General features: G+C 39.0%; 1 protein-coding gene across 1 annotated transcript in view; it reads right to left on the bottom strand.

Moving 5' to 3' along the window:
- The window catches only part of LOC150077612 (terminal uridylyltransferase 4-like), a 753,631-nt gene that overhangs the window by 41,457 nt on the left and 695,932 nt on the right, over positions 1-16,242 (bottom strand). The window contains exon 23 of the mRNA XM_090385959.1: positions 1,316-1,511. Within this exon, the coding sequence (XP_090242085.1) occupies positions 1,316-1,511 (196 nt within the window). The remainder of the gene's footprint in view (positions 1-1,315; positions 1,512-16,242) is intronic.

Raw genomic sequence — 16,242 nt, forward strand, 5'->3', positions numbered from 1 at the left:
ATAGGTGAAACGTTACTTATTTGAGGTAGTGCAATACTATGGCAACTTGTTGTGAAGGTATTCACAATATGAGATATGATTAAAACGATGCATTAAAACTACCTTGGTAGTAGAAATGATGTGTGTGTGTGCATTACCCATGCATAAACAAACTCCTTCATACTCTTAAGCATTTAAGCCAAGAAATATCTTTTAGATCTTTTGACATCTCTATGCTCACTGAACCCCACTGGAAATTTTGCAGATATTAGTTTCCAATTAATTTTTGGAGTGTCAACTTTAAAATATTTTCAAAACACTTCTGTGGTTTCTTTATTTCAGAAAGGTGGAAAAAGCTTACTCATTCGTTGGTCTTTGGAGGAATGTAGTATTAAAAAGAGAAGGATGGTATGATTTTTTTTTGTCTCTTTGCATGGGATATGTTTAGGTCATCTTTTTTGAGAGACCTGGATAAAAGGATCCATAGGCAGACTGTTTTGTGATGTCTCTCGTTGTTCCTTTTAGGTCTGGAAGAGTCGCTTTCTTCTCCCACATTTTGGGCCATTATGTGGAGGCAGGAGCAGTGATCAGCAATAAAAAGAGATTAGTGGTTAGTGTGTTAATAAAGTTAGTTATATATATATATATATATATATATAAAATAAAAACTGCCCCATGAAAGATGGCACTTGAAAATCATTCTAGTTACTTACTGGATGGTCTCCCAATGTAACAATAATCAATTATAACTATAGCAATAAATAAATAAATTTTACTACTACATTTATCTGTATTTACTTTAAAGGGGGGGGAAGGTTCAAAGGCAAGGCATGTTTGGTTAAAAGCAAATGCCATCAGCATTGCAACAAGCACTATCATGTGAGACATCCTCAGCCTAGAACTGTATTGGCTATAGGATGGATATGTGGATTGGGTGCCATAGCACTCTCCATCTGTATTGTGCATTTTGAATGTTGAAGGCTGTGTGAGATCTCACAATGTTATAGAGCAAGATCACGACACTTATTAAGCTGCGTGACCACAGATGATGGTGTGGTCAGGCAGCTTAACGAGCGTTCACTATAACTGCTTGTTTGTTTTGGAAGATTCTACCCAGTTTCTAGTCTACCCTGTACTACCATATTCACTGTAATAATACTACTATAAGAATACTATGATGGTCCTAAAAGATGTCATTATGTGTTATGTGATTGCAGTCATTCATTCCCTGCATATTCCAAAGGTTTATTCCAAAAGTCTATATTTCATTTGGTCGACCCTTATAAATGATTTATTAACATTCACAATTCCACAAAATTGCTACTGATATTCTCACCTGTTCGCCAATCTCTTTCTTTAGAATTTCTTTGTTTATTACCCCACTTTCTCCATTTTTTTTCTTTAAAATATGGTTCATTACGCCTTCTGGGACAGTCTTTAACCATATGCCCTATCCTACCACATGCACGACAACCTCTATCATTTGGAGGGTTGTGGCCTTGCATTAACAGACTTCTATTAAAGAGATGTTCCTACATAAACACATAAAAAAAAAAAAAAAAAAAAAACATGTAAAATTAAGCTAAACATAAGAGCAATAAAACAAAAGCACATAAAACAGCTCCAAAATAAGTACCGCAGGTATGTAGGAATTGTGCTTTTAGTCAAAGAAATGGTGGAGCTTTCTGAAATCCACCTGCATTATACGCAATTATGACACAGCTGGAAATAAAATTATCTTAATTTTTTATATGAATACATGATTAAAATGCCAGAACTATTAAGCAAGCAACTCAATAGAGCATCATGCAAACAAAAAAAATATCTTGTAAACAAATTTCATTCTACATCTTTATTATTTATTTTGTCAATTCGATAATTGTAGATTTCTTAAAATACCATTTATAATTGACTAAATATGATAGCATAGCTTAATTTATTATGGTATTCACCTTTTTTTTATAATCTGCAATTGATGTTTGAATAGGGTGGATGATAATTTAAATTTAAATTGGAAGTAAGTAAGTAAGTTAGGGTTTTAAAAAACAGAAGTTAAAATATGCGCAAGGAAGTAGACGTGCACGTCTTCGTCCTTGGTTGTCAATATTAAAATTGAAAATAAATGGTTAATACTGGAGGTCAATAGCCATAACAAGTGGCTTTCACTATCCACGTCTTCAATGATGGGTTGAGAGTGAACGCGTGTATTTAAGAAAGCTAAGTTCCCATGATGCTCCTGGTTACATGTGGAAATCTCAAATGCACGAGATTCCAAGCCGGTGCAATGTTGTAAGGTAGTTTGGTATTTAATATTGGAGATTGGAATGGCGCCGGAACCATTCTATGACTAGGGCTTCATATTGGAAAATTTTAAAACTGGATTTTAATTTGATAATGGGAATGGCTGAGTCTACTAAGGGGGGTGTGATTGTGAGATTGAATATGTGATGCTAGTTCTGTGTTGGTTTGGCCTGTCTTAAAACTATTGTTTGTTGATGTTTTAATAGAATGTTTTAATAATATAATAAAATACAGTTCTACACAAAACGATCTCAACTATGAACTTCAATATCTTACAACAAAATTCATATCTAGAAGGTACCCCACTCAATTAATTCAACAAACCATTTTCGCCATCCAAAATAACATCAACAATCCACCCAAACACACCTCTAATAATAATTTACGTATTATCCTACCTTACCATAGTAATTTTTGCAATCAGTTCCGCTGCATATTCAAAGGTACCGACATCACCCTCACATTCTCAACTTATAATAAACTTGGCTCAGTATTTAATTCATACAAACACACACAAAAATATCATATCAGCAATACGAATAATATTATTTACATAATAAAATGTCAACCTAACTGCAATGCATGTTACATTGATAGCACAACTTCAAAATATGGTTCTATTAAAACATCAAACACTCAGTTATAATTAAAACTATTACACTCAGTTTATTTACATGAAACACCCCTAAACAGTCCTAAGGTTAGAAGGGCATGTGTCTAGACAGATATCCTTTGGGACAAGTAGTAGTGGCATGTGATGCAAGAAAGCAAGTGTATGAGCTTATCCAGCATCAGCCAAAAAAAAAAAAAAAAAAAAACACACCATTCCCTCCAAATGCCTGTCCAGTTCCTTCTTAAATTTATTTAACCTATCAACTTCCACAACGACAGATGGAAGTTTGTTCCAGCTGACTAAAGGCAAATTTCCACACATCTATTCTACATGTCTTTTCTTAATTTGAATTTATGCCCTCTTAGGTTCGTAATCTGAACAAGTGGAAGGATCCTATCAGAATTCAGCGTGCTCAACCCATTCAAGGCCTTATTCACCTCAATCAGATCACTGCACAGGTGCTGAGTCTCTAGCCACTGCAATTTGCAGAACTTAAGCCGCTCTTGGTAAGAGAATCATTTCATTCCCCTCAACCAATCTTGTTGCCCTTCTCTGTACACGCTCAAGCAAATCTACATCCTTCCTAAAATGAGGACTCCAGACCTGTACGCAGTACTCAAGGCGTGGCCTGACCATTGCCTTATACAGAAGGACAATCACCTCCTTATCCCTGCTGGCAAAATTCCTATATATCATTGACAAAACCCCATGACCTGCCGTGGCAGCCTGTCTACATTGCTCAGAAAACTTCATATCTGACTGCACAATTACTCCCAGGTCTTTTTCATTTTCTACCACCTAAGTGTAGTACCACACAGTTGGTACGTTTCTCTGGGGTTACTTCTACCCATATGCAGTACTTTGCATTTGTCAAGGTTAAACTTCAGTTGCCAATTCTTAGCCCATCTGCCCAAATTATCTAGATCCTGTTGCAGTAGCACACTGCCATTACTGTCATTAACAACCCTGCCAATATTTGTATCATCTGCAAACTTCGACACTAAGCCTGATATACCTTCATCAATATCATTGATAAATATACAAAAGAACAGTGGACCAAACACCGAACCCTGTGGGACTCCACTAATAACATTAGTCCAAGAAGAGCAGCACCCATTGATTACCACCCTCTGTCTTCTCGCACTTAACCATCCTTTTATCCATTGTAGCAACTTACCCTTAATACCATTCTGCTCCAATTTGTACAATAGTCTTCCATGCGCAACAGTGTCAAAAGCTTTCCTGAAATCCAAATATATGATATCAAAATTATTTTTTGCATCCAGTTCCTTTGTAACCACATCATAATATACTATCAAATTTGTCAGACAAGACTTTCCCTTAACAAACCCATGCTGTGTCTGAATTATTGCTGCAGTCTTGTCTAGATGATCCTGCAATGCATCTTTAACCAGTGACTCCATTATTTTATCCGGAACAGAAGTTAAACTAACTGATCTGTAATTACTCATGCCACCCTTCGATCCCCCTTTGTGAACTGGGGATACATTTGCACATCTCCAGTCCATGGGGCACTCCTCTGAGTCCAAGGATGCTCTCATAATTATGGCTAAGGGTTTGCTTAGTTGCTTTGCCGCATCTTTTAATATAACTGGATAGATCCCATCCACCTCAGGTGCCTTTCTTATGTTTAACTTCAACAATTTCTCCTCCACTTTGCTCTCAGTTATTACAAAATCATTAAGCACCCTGCTACAATTTGATAACCTTTTGCCATTTTCAAACCTTAATAACTCCTCATGTGTGAATGTAGATGCAAAATACTCATTCAGTTTGTTTGCTATTTGAGCTGGATCATCAACAGTCGAACCATCAATGTCAAGTGGACCAATCAGACTCATCCCCTTCCTTTTAGAATTTATATAAGTAAAGAAATCCTTGCTGTTTTTCTTAGCATCTTTTGCCAAGGATTTCTCGTAATCTGCCTTCGCCTGCCTAACCTCCTTTGTGACCTGATTACAGACTAGCTTATATCTGCCATAGGCTTCTGAGTCGCTTGATAATTTATATGCATCCCATGCATTTTTCTTCTGTCACGAGTCTCATTAGTTCATTTGATAACCATTTAGACCTAAACCTTGAACAATATTTCTTAATAGGTATGAAACTTTTAGTAGCATCCACGATTAATTCCTTGAATGCTTCCCACTTAGAATTTACTGTTGGTAACATCGTCAGTTGATCCCACTGTACAGAATTTAAAAACTGTCTGAGACCACTGTACTAACCTTTATGGAGGCAAAAACCCTGTCCCTTACCCCTGATTGTAATTATATCTTTAAGTAAATCCCACAACAGTACACTGTGATCACTGCCACCTAATGGTTCCTTTATCTGCAAATTCTTAATACACGAATGATCACTGCTGATAACCAGATCAAGAGTATTACCCTCTCTGGTTGCCTCTCGAACATGTTGCTGCAGAAAAGGATCATCCAATAAATCCACAAAGGTCTTACTAGTATGTGAGTGACCAATCCACAAGTTCCAGTCAATATCTGGGAAGTTAAAATCCCCCATTATAAGACATTCTGATTTACTAGCCCACTCTATTTCTCTGTACAATTGTTCATTGTACTCATTCGAGTCATTAGGCCTATAACACACTCCTACCCTTATTTTTGTTTTCTCAGTGCTTATGTCACACCAAACTGACTCAACAGTGCACTGTTCATCTATCAACTGGATACACTTCTATTGATTTTATGTTTTTTTTAATTAACAGCATAACACCTCCTCCCTTCCTATCCTTTCTTTACACATTGTACTCCCCAAATTCCAGTTCACCAAGGTTTTGTAGCATAATGTAAGATATTCCGTCTGGCCCAGCGGCACCAGTGTACGTTGTTTTAATGGCATGTAGAAGTTCATGATATGGAAGAGGCTGGTTATACGGAAGGAAAATGGAGGTTCGAAAGTTGATGGCTCTTTGTTCAGTCATGGTCTTTATTTTCTGAAAATCCGCAGAATAAGTTGAGGCCACTGAAACTTCAGCAAAGGTTTTGCCCAAGGCATTTGCTATGTCCTTAGGAACAGAGAGTTCCTGCCCATTCCACGAAAGAATTGGTGATGGGGTGTTGGAAATTTTACGGAAATCTGCCTGATTTTCTTCTATATTAACCTGGAGTTAGTGTTTCTGTTTATGGTAGATGCAAACCTAATCCAAGAATTTTTCTTGGCTTCTCTTTGAATGCGACATGCTTTCGCTCTTAGCTTCTTGTAATTGATAAGATTAGCCGTGGTTGGTGATCTACGAAATAAATTCCATGCTTTATTTTTTAACTTCTTTGCTTTTGTTCAGTCTTCGTTCCACCAATAGTTAAGGTGCCACGGGATTGGGGATTTGACAATGGAATTGAACATTTAGCTGCAGATAGTAGGTGTGAAGTGATGTAATCTGTGGCTTCATCTATCGACTGTGTTCATATATACTGCTTATGCAGGGTGTCAAAAGATTGATATTTGACCCAGCTGGCTTGAGAGAACTTCCATTTCCTGCAGGGTTTGACTAATGGTGGTTGTGCAGTGAGCAGATCGCAAATAATCGGAAAATAATCACTGCCCAAGGGGTTGTCCATAACAGACGATTCTATGATTGGAACCAGAATCAGGGAACATATCGATAGATCGATTGCAGAAGTTTGTCCAGTTGGTAATTGTATGTGAGTGGGTGCACCAGTATTAAGAACAGTAAGGGTTTGCTTATCTAGAAAAGTTTCAATTAGGCGGCCATGTGTATCTAAGGGGTGGTGGCCATTGAAATCACCGAAGAGACAGACAGGGGGTGGTAACTGCATTAGCAGGTTTTCAAGATTTTGGTAAGAGAAGGTATGACTTGGTGGTAGATAGACTGATACTAGTGTTAACGCAATCTGGGTTGTCAAACGTACAGCAACAACTTCAATTTCAGTTTGCAAAACAATTTGTTAGGTCGGGATCTTTGAGCTGACCAAGATGGCCATGCCTCCACGGGCAGCATTTGAAGTATTACGATCTTGTCGATAGATGGCATAGTTCTTAATGCTGGTGGAAATTTGAGGAGTTAGATAGGTTTCCTGTAAACAGAAACCAACTGGAGAGTAGCGGTTAATTAAGACTTGAATATCATTAAGGTTGCTATGAAATCCTCTGCAGTTCCATTGTAGAATAGAAGGCATTACTGGTGTTTAGTAGAAGAAGCTGTATCTGATTGTTTTTTTTAATGTGACTGGTTTGTGACATTCAGGCTTTGGTTTGTCTTTTTTGGAGAAGAATGGTCGACCGGTGTCCATTTCTTCTTATGTATTTCTAAGATAGGTTCTTCTTGACTGGAGGAGTCAAGTGTATCCATAGATGTTTCTTGGTTGTTGTTGTTATTTGGTTTTTTAGGAGCATTAGCAACTAAGGCCATATTGCTCCAGGGATATGCAGTGGTCATTCTATGACCTTTCCGCATCCTCCGTATTTGGTGGTCATGGGCTCGAACCCCAGTCTAATCAAGAAGCGTGTGCTACGCACTGATGCTCCTCCCCACCTGGCTATGGAGGCGCCTATGAGCTCCGATTATTCGAAGTAGAAGCAATCACTGGGGGAGGAGAAGGAGATGTTGTTGGTACTGTAAGTGCAGTATTATTTGCCTGGTTCAACTGCTTAGGGATATTGGACTGTTACTGGGAGAGAACAGCCCGAGCCCAGTCAGAGATTGAAGTGTTTGAAGAGACTGTAACATCAGTTTGGGTGCCCACTGATTGATACTTTTGCGCAATACTGGCGTATGTATGCTTACTCATACTGGGAGCAATTACTTTCCTTGCTTCTTGAAAACTTAATTTGTTTTCAATATTATATTTCATAATTTCCTTTTCAGTTTTCCATTTGTCACATGACCTAGAATAAGCAGGACGGTTGCCTTTACAGTTGGGCAGACCATTTCTTTTGCTGAGCAATCACTTTGAGTGTGGTCAGAGGACCCGCAATTGGGTCAAACTTGATTTCCTTTGCATGCCGTTTGAGAGTGGCCATACTTTTGGCACTTAAAACATCTCATTCAATGGATTAGGAATGTAGGGCCTAACGCGACAAAGTAGACAGCCTGATTTTATCGATGTTGGTAGATTTGGCATATTGAAAGTGAGAATAATGTTCCTTGTAGGTGTAAGTGTATTGTCTTTTTTAGTCATAATCCTTTTGACTGCAATGACATTTTGGTCTTGAAGTTCTTGTGTTATCTCCTCCTCCGTGACATTCAACAGATCCCAGCTGGATATAACCCCTTTGGATGTATTTAGGGTTGCATGGGGAGAAACCTTTACTGGAATTCCAGCAAAGTTGGCAAGGTTTAGCAGTTTCTGCAAATGTCCACGGCTCATTGTCTCCACTAGTAGGTCCCTGATTGCAGTCTCTTGACTGTCTTAGGAGATCCTGCCAGACTTTCCAGGTGTTTCTGGATAAGAAACGGAAAGAGCTTACTGAGAGGCTGATCTGCAAGAGAGTGCATTATTAGAAATGCAGGACAATTTGTCAGTGAGGAAGTGGTTTTCAACCTCTTGGTTTGCAACATGTTTTGCTCATTGTCTAACTCTGGCTGAGAGCTTGTCGACTTGAAAGATGGAAAGGCATGTTGATCCATGTTTGCTCCTTTTAGCCCTTGGCAGATTAGCTTTTCTGCCAAGATTTCCAGCCCTGCCATGGGGAGGCAGGAGCAGTGCCTGGTGTGACCAAGCGTAAAGTAGTAAGTGTTAGTAAAAGAAATATGAAAAATAAAGGAAGGTAGCCTTTCTTTCTTGCTCTGTACAAGTACTTTTTGTAACAGTAGCTGATATTAAAAAATAAATTTCTTAAGGACAGGAACTTAAAAGAACTATAAATCGCTTTTAGATAATCACTCTTTAAGCACAGAGAAAATGCTCTATCACAATAGCTTGGCACCCGGGGCTGAAACTTTTAGTAGCTTCCAAGATTAATTCCTTGAATGCTTCCACTTAGAATTTACTGATGGTAACATTGTCAGTTGATCCCGATGAATGAATGATAAATGATAAGAGATAAATGCATTCCTGAAAATTGTCATGTGAGTGAAGAAAATACTGGGTTTCACTGTGGTTCTGACCACTGAACAACTTACACTACATTCCCTACAGATATGTCTTTGGAATATGAACACACATACACGTTGCCACTAATGATATCAAGAGTAGGAGACCGGCAGAATTACTTAACAAGTACAGGTCACTGTTGAAAAAAAGAGCTGTGAATTAGAGTTGAATTTGAAAGTGTCTGCAATTCTGCCCAGACACGATAGGAGGGAGTATATGATGAGAGCCTTGTTGATCAGTTCGGCCCTGGAAAGATTGTGCAAGGCTCAAGGGGTAGAATTTTATTCAGCCTGGACTGTACTTGTTAACAGGAGAGACTGCTTCTACAGGGATGGGATAAACTTAAATAGAAAGGGTGCAAGAATATTTGCTGATGCTATCAAGGCAGTGTTAGGTGGGTCGGAAAACTGCTAGCTTTGGGGGATACAAAGACTAATAGATTAACAGTAGCCACTGGCAGAGGTGAAAGTAATTCTTGCACTGCTTCTATTGGAATGAGCAGAAGCCTGAAAAACAAGATGCAGGATATTTCAGAGACTGCTGGGAGTCACTGCGGTACAAGTAAACACATGGGTTGTGTTAGGGTAGATAAGAAAAAGAACAGGTGCATGTATACTTGCATGTACACTAATGCTAGGAGTTTGGTAAATAAATTTGATGAATTTGAGGTATTGCTCAAAGCATCAAAGGCGGATATTGTTGGGATATCAGAGACATGGTGGCACACAGATATAAGGAATGCAGAACTGGAATTTGAGGAGTACAATGCCTACAGAGGATAGACAGGATAGGAAGGGAGGAGGGGTTATGCTATTAGTTAAGAAACACATAAAATCCCAGGAAGTGAAGCCAGTCGACATCGCTGGACAGTGCAGTGTCGAGTTAGTTTGGTGTGACATAAGCATTGGGAGATCAAAATTGAGAGTAGGAGTGTGCTATACGCCTAATGACTCTGATGAGTATAATAAGAAACTGTACAGGGAAATAGAGTGGGCCAGTAAATCAGAGAGTCTTATAATGGGGGATTTTAATTTCCCAGATACTGACTGGAATTTGTGGGCTGGTCACTCACACACTAGCAAGGCTTTTGTGGATTTATTGGATGATTGTTTTCTACATCAGCATGTTCGGGAGGCAACTAGAGGGAGTAATACTCTTGATTTGATTATCAGTAGTGATTCTTCATGCATTAAGAATCTGCAGATAAAGGAACCACTGGGTGGCAGTGATCACAGTGTGCTGAAGTGGGATTTACTCAAAGAGGTAACTACCATTAGGGGTAAAGGGAAGGGTTATTGCTTTCGTAAAGGCGACTACGATGGTCTGAGACACTATTTAAATTCTACACAGTGGGACCAACTGATGATGTTACCCACAGCAAATTCAAAATGGGAAGCATTCAAAGGACTTATCTTGGAAGCTACTAGGCTTTACATACCAACTAAGAAATATTGTACAAGGTTTAGGCCCAAATGGATGTCAGATGAACTAATGAGACATATGGCAGAGAAGAAAAATGCAAGGGATACATACAAATTAACACGTGATATAGAAGCCTATGATAGATACAAGTTGATCTGTAACCAAGTTACAAAGAACGTTAGGCAGGCGAAGGCAGATTACGAGAAATCTTTGGCAAGGGATGCAAAGAAAAACAGCAAAGAGTTCTTTACTTATGTAAACTCTAGAAGGAAGGGGATGAATCAGATTGGTCCACTTGATATCGATGAGTCCACTGTTGACGATCCTGCTCAGGTAGCTAACAAACTAAATGAATATTTGCTTCAACATTCACACATGATGAGTTATTCAGCGAGGAGAATGCCAGAGGTGTATTCAATTCTGGCAGTAAGCTAGAGAATCTTGTAATAACTGAGAGTAAAGTGGAGGAAAAATTGTTGAAGATAAACACAAGAAAGGCACCTGGGGTGGATGGGATCTATACAGTTATATTAAAGGAGGCAGCAAAGAAAGTAAGCAAACCCTTAGCCATAATTATGAGAGCTTCCTTGGACTCAGGGGAGGTACCCACAGACTGGAGATGTGCAAATGTCACCCCAATTCACAAAGGCTGACACAAGTAATTAGAGACCTGTGAGTTTAACTTCTGTTCCAGGAAAATTAATGGAGACACTGGTTAAAGAAGCACTGCAGGATCATCTAGACAAGACTTCAGTTATAGTTCGGACGGAGCATGGTTTTGTTAAGGGGAAGTCTTGCCTGACCAATTTGATTGGATACTATGATGCAGTCACAAAAGAACTGGATGCAGGGAATAACTTTGATATTATATACTCGGATCTGAGAAAGGCTTTTGATACTATTGTACATGGAAGACTGCTGCTCAAATTAGAGCAGTGTGGCATATTGCTGCTATGGATAAAAGGGTGGTTGAGAGGGAGAAGACAGAGTGGTAATTAATGGACACTGCTCATCGTGGACTAATGTTATTAGTGGGGTCCCTCAGGGTTCAGTGTTGGGTCCATTATTGTTTTCTGTATTTTCATTTATAATATTTTTCAATATTATAAATGATATTGATGATGGTATATCAAGCTTAATGTCCAAGTCTGGAGACGATACAAAGGTTGGCAGGGTTGTCAAGGACACTACCGACACCATGCTGCTGCAACAGGATCTGGAAAGGTTGAGCAGATGGGCTGAGAGGTGGCAAATGAAGTTTAATATTGACAAATGTAAAGTACTACATATGGGAAACAGCAACCCCAGAGCAACGTATCAACTCTGTGGTACTACACTGACAGTGGTAGAGAATGAAAGGGACTTGGGGGTAGTTGTGCAGGCAGATATGAAGTTTTCTGAGCAGTGCAGACGGGCTGCAAGAGTAGCTCATGGTGTATTGTCGATGATATATAGGAATTTTTCTAGCAGGGATAAGGAGGTGATTATTCCTTTGTATAAGGCAATGGTCAGACCACACCTAGAGTACTGTATTCAGGTCCGGAGGCCTCATTTCAAGAAGGATGTAGAGATGCTGGAATGAGTACAGAGAAGGGCAACAAGATTAGTGAATGGAACAAAGGGATGCTCTTACGAAGAAAGGCTTAAGTTTTGCAAATTACAGTGTCTGGAGACTAGGCACCGGCGAGGTGATCTGATAGAGGTGTATAAAGCCTTGAATGTTTGAGCAAGCTCAATACTGATGAGATTCTTCCTCTTGCTCAGAATAATCACCTGAGAGGGTATAAATTCAAATTGAGGAAAGACATGTAGGATAGACGTGTGGAAATTTGCCCTTAGCCAGCGGGTAGTTGGTTGGTGGAACAAACTTCCATCCCTTGTCTTGGAAGTTGATAGCCTAAATAAATTTAAGGCTCAGCTGGACAGGTATTTCGAACGAACAGAGGGGTGAAGTGGAAGTGGTTTTTTTTTTTTTTTTTTTTTTTTGGCTGATGCTGCATAAGCTTCTACTAATGCTAATGAACAATGCGACTGAATTGTACGGTATAGTATGAAATGTAATCTTGATAATTTGTCACTGGTGGGCCTCACACAAATACAATGAATTAACAGACATGTTCTACTGTTGTAAAGGAATTCACAGTATGAGAAGTCATCTAATGAAGCCAACTGCACAACTTCAGTTTGTGTAATGGGTACAGAAATTATGCTACTGCATAATTTCTGTGAGAATAGTCTAACTTATAAGACTATTCTCACAGTCTGAGGTTTTTTTAGCCTGAAATCATATATGTATCAGATATGATGAATTAAAAGGAGTAGAAAGTTACACAGTGTATACTGATGAAAGCGTAGTCTGAATTAAACAGGTGGCAAATTAGAGAGAGAGAGAGAGAGAGAGAGAGAGAGAGAGAGAGAGAGAGAGAGAGAGAGAGAGAGAGAGAGAGAGAGAGATTACACTGTAATTATGAAGAACACTAACTGTGCTGGTTAGTAACGAACTATAACAAGCTGCAAGCTGTCCATCACGTTATGCACACATTGTATTATACAGATGACAGTTTTTGGTATTTTAATTATGATCTTACAATTTTGAAAGGATGTTAACTGATGTTGTTTAAAAAAGTTACTTAAAACTGAATGGTATATTAACCAGTTTACAGAAACACAGCAGCTAGTTTCCCTCTCAAAGGTAAACAGTTTACCTTTGCATATTGCTTGTGTGTAATCAGCATTTCAGAGATATTTTTACTGGACCTCTAGCTGAAGTGAGATGGGATGGGGGAAATTACAAATTTATAGTAATTAATCTTGGATGAATCCTGTTGTTCATAAAAATTTTCTCAACATTAAACAACAAAAAGAATAAAATATCTCGGAATCTCCAAAATACGTTGTGGCACTCTGCATCCTTCACTTTGAATAAACAGTAGGTTGTTCTTTGAGAACCGTACATGTTTACTTTGCCTATTTCTATTATGAAATTTGTATACTGACAAAAACTGCATTTATTTTAACAACAATAACCATCCTGGGGAAGGAGGGTCATGATCACATGCCCATGTAATCATACGTTCTAGTGCAAAGTAGTTATTGTGCTAGCGAAACTTGTTCAACAAAATGAAACTTGTAGCCTGAAAACTGAAACCTGTAGAATGGGATTTCTACATGTCATATTCTGTTTATTATTTACTCAAATATTGGGAAAAAATGGAAGACTTTTTTTTACTTTGTAAATTTTATTTAATTTATCAAAAAACAATTATCTTTTTAAATAAAACAAACAAAGCTATAATAAAGTGAATAAAACAGAAGCATTGCAAATAAATCTCTCACTCACTTTATATATACATATATAGACATACAAATTATTAGAATATAAAGGAAAATAAAAGGCTGCAGAAATAAAGAAATATCAGCAAACATCAGAGGCTGTGTGAGCGTAACCAACCACATGTAGACAGAATATAGCATATGTAAAGTAACACACACACACACACACACACACACACACACACACACACACACACACACACACACACACACACACACACACACACACACACACACACACACACACACACAAGATGAAAGAAACCAAGTTTATGAAGCATCAGACAAAAAAAAAGAGAAATCCTCTTTGTACATCACTTGACCATCCCACCAATAATTTGTCTAGTTCTTCCTTGAATTTATTCAAACTACCTAATCCACAACTTACAATAGAATGCTATCCAAATTGGAGCAATGTGAGATTAAGGGTAAGTTACTGCTATGGATAAAGGGATGGTCAAGTGGGAGATGACAGAGACATGACAGTTGTTATTAATGGACATTGCTCTTCACTGGACTAATGTTATCAGCGGAGTCCCGCAGGGTTCAGTGCTCAGCCAATTATTTTTTCGGTATTTAATAATGATATTAATGAAGGTATACCAGCTAAATGTCTAAGTTTGCAGATGATACAAAGGTTAGCAGGGTGGTTAATGACTCACCACCCTGCCAACAGGTAATAAAGGCATGCTACTGTCACAAAAACAAAAAAAATTAGGCAGATGGCCGAGAAATGGCAAATGAAGTTTAACACTGACAAATGCAAGCACAGCATATGGGTAGCAGTAATCCCAGAATAATGTATCAGGGTAGTGGAAAATGAAAAAGACCTGGGAGGTGGTATAATTGTGAATCTGATAAGAAGTTCTCTGACAGTGCAGACAGGCTGCCAGAACGGCACATAGGGTTTTGTCAATGTTATACATGAATTTTGCTAGCAGGGATAAGGAAGTTATTATTGCATTGATAAGGGAATGGCCAGGCCACATTTTAGAAATGCTGTAGAGCTGCTGGTGTGGGTACAGAGAAGAGGAATGAGATTGGTGCACACAGGTGAAAACCTCTGCACATCCATCCCACATCCTTAGTGAGGGGACCAAAGGGGTGCTATTACCAAGAAAGACTTCAGTTCTGCAAATTGCAGCATCTGGAGATTAGGCATTTGCAAAGCAATCTGACTGGGGTGTTTAAGGCTATGAATAAATTGAGCAAGCTCAATGCTGATGGAGTTCTTCCTCTTTATCAGACTATGCACACGAGGACGATTTGGTTTGGTTTGGTTTGGTTTGGTTTGGGGTTTATTGGCGCATCAGCAACTGAGGCTATAATGCGCCAAATACCGGTCATATATAAAAAGTGAAAATATTCAGTGACCTAAGTAGTTAGGCCACCATGTCGAGATATAAAAGGAGTAAAAGTACAAAACATATGAGCAAAGGAATGTCAAATGAATTTTAAATTCAATTAAAAAGGTTTACTGATTTTAAAAAGTTAAAAACAGCAGACACATTGTCATTGTCGGATAAAATCTGACTGAGTGTATAAGGCTCAGCCAGAGGACTAAAAGCGGTAAAATAAAAATCACGTTCGTGTCTAAAACGTGGACACTCGGTTAAAATGTGGCGTATGCTTAAATAGGTGTCACAATTCTCACACACAGGACAGTCATCTGCCCTCAGCAAAAAAGCATGTGTAAGATGACTGTGTCCTATGCGGGGCCGAGCTAAAACAACTTCCTCTTTGCGATTCCTGCGCAGACTAGACTGCCAATGTCGGATTACAGGCTTTATCTGATAGAGCTTGTTTGTGACTTGCTCATGCCAGGATTGTTGCCATTGGGACAGTAATTTATCGTGTATTAACTGCCTGTAGTCTGTATAGGGGACTAACAGGCAATAACTGTTTTGGGGTTCGGGTGACCTGGCCGCAGCATCTGCCAGTTCATTTCCCACTATCCCAATGTGGCTTGGAATCCAGCAGAAACGAATGTCAAATGAACACTCAAACAAGGAATGCAACGTCTGCTGAATCCGGGTCACAAATGGATGAGGATTATACCTCCTACCCGATAAAGCCTGCAGTGTACTTAGAGAATCAGTGTACACCATACACTTTTGGTACCTATGGGTTTTAATGTGGTCCAAGGCTAACTCTATAGCATACAACTCAGCTGTATATATGCTGCATTGTTGGGGAATCTTTCCAGATATAGAAAGACCTGGAAAGATAGCAGCAGATCTAACAGACAACTCCAACTTCGAGCCATCAGTGAAGACAGGCAGGAAGTCGGAGTATTCGGCCCGGTGGGCAGCATAGAGTTGGTGGTAGATAGAAGATGGAGTTATGGACTTACCCCAATTTTTAAGGGAGAAGTCGCACGATGGTAGGTGAGCATGCCAGGGTGGAAGTGGCTGCCTTGGTGACTGGGCAACATTGTCTACCATGATGTTGAGCTCTCTGAGCAGCTCTTGGACACGGATACCAAAAGGCCGATTGGCA

The sequence above is a fragment of the Mastigoproctus giganteus genome, chromosome 12, assembly GCF_048544385.1.
Source record: "Mastigoproctus giganteus isolate SK-2022 chromosome 12, ASM4854438v1, whole genome shotgun sequence".
NCBI classification, from domain to species: domain Eukaryota; kingdom Metazoa; phylum Arthropoda; class Arachnida; order Uropygi; family Thelyphonidae; genus Mastigoproctus; species Mastigoproctus giganteus.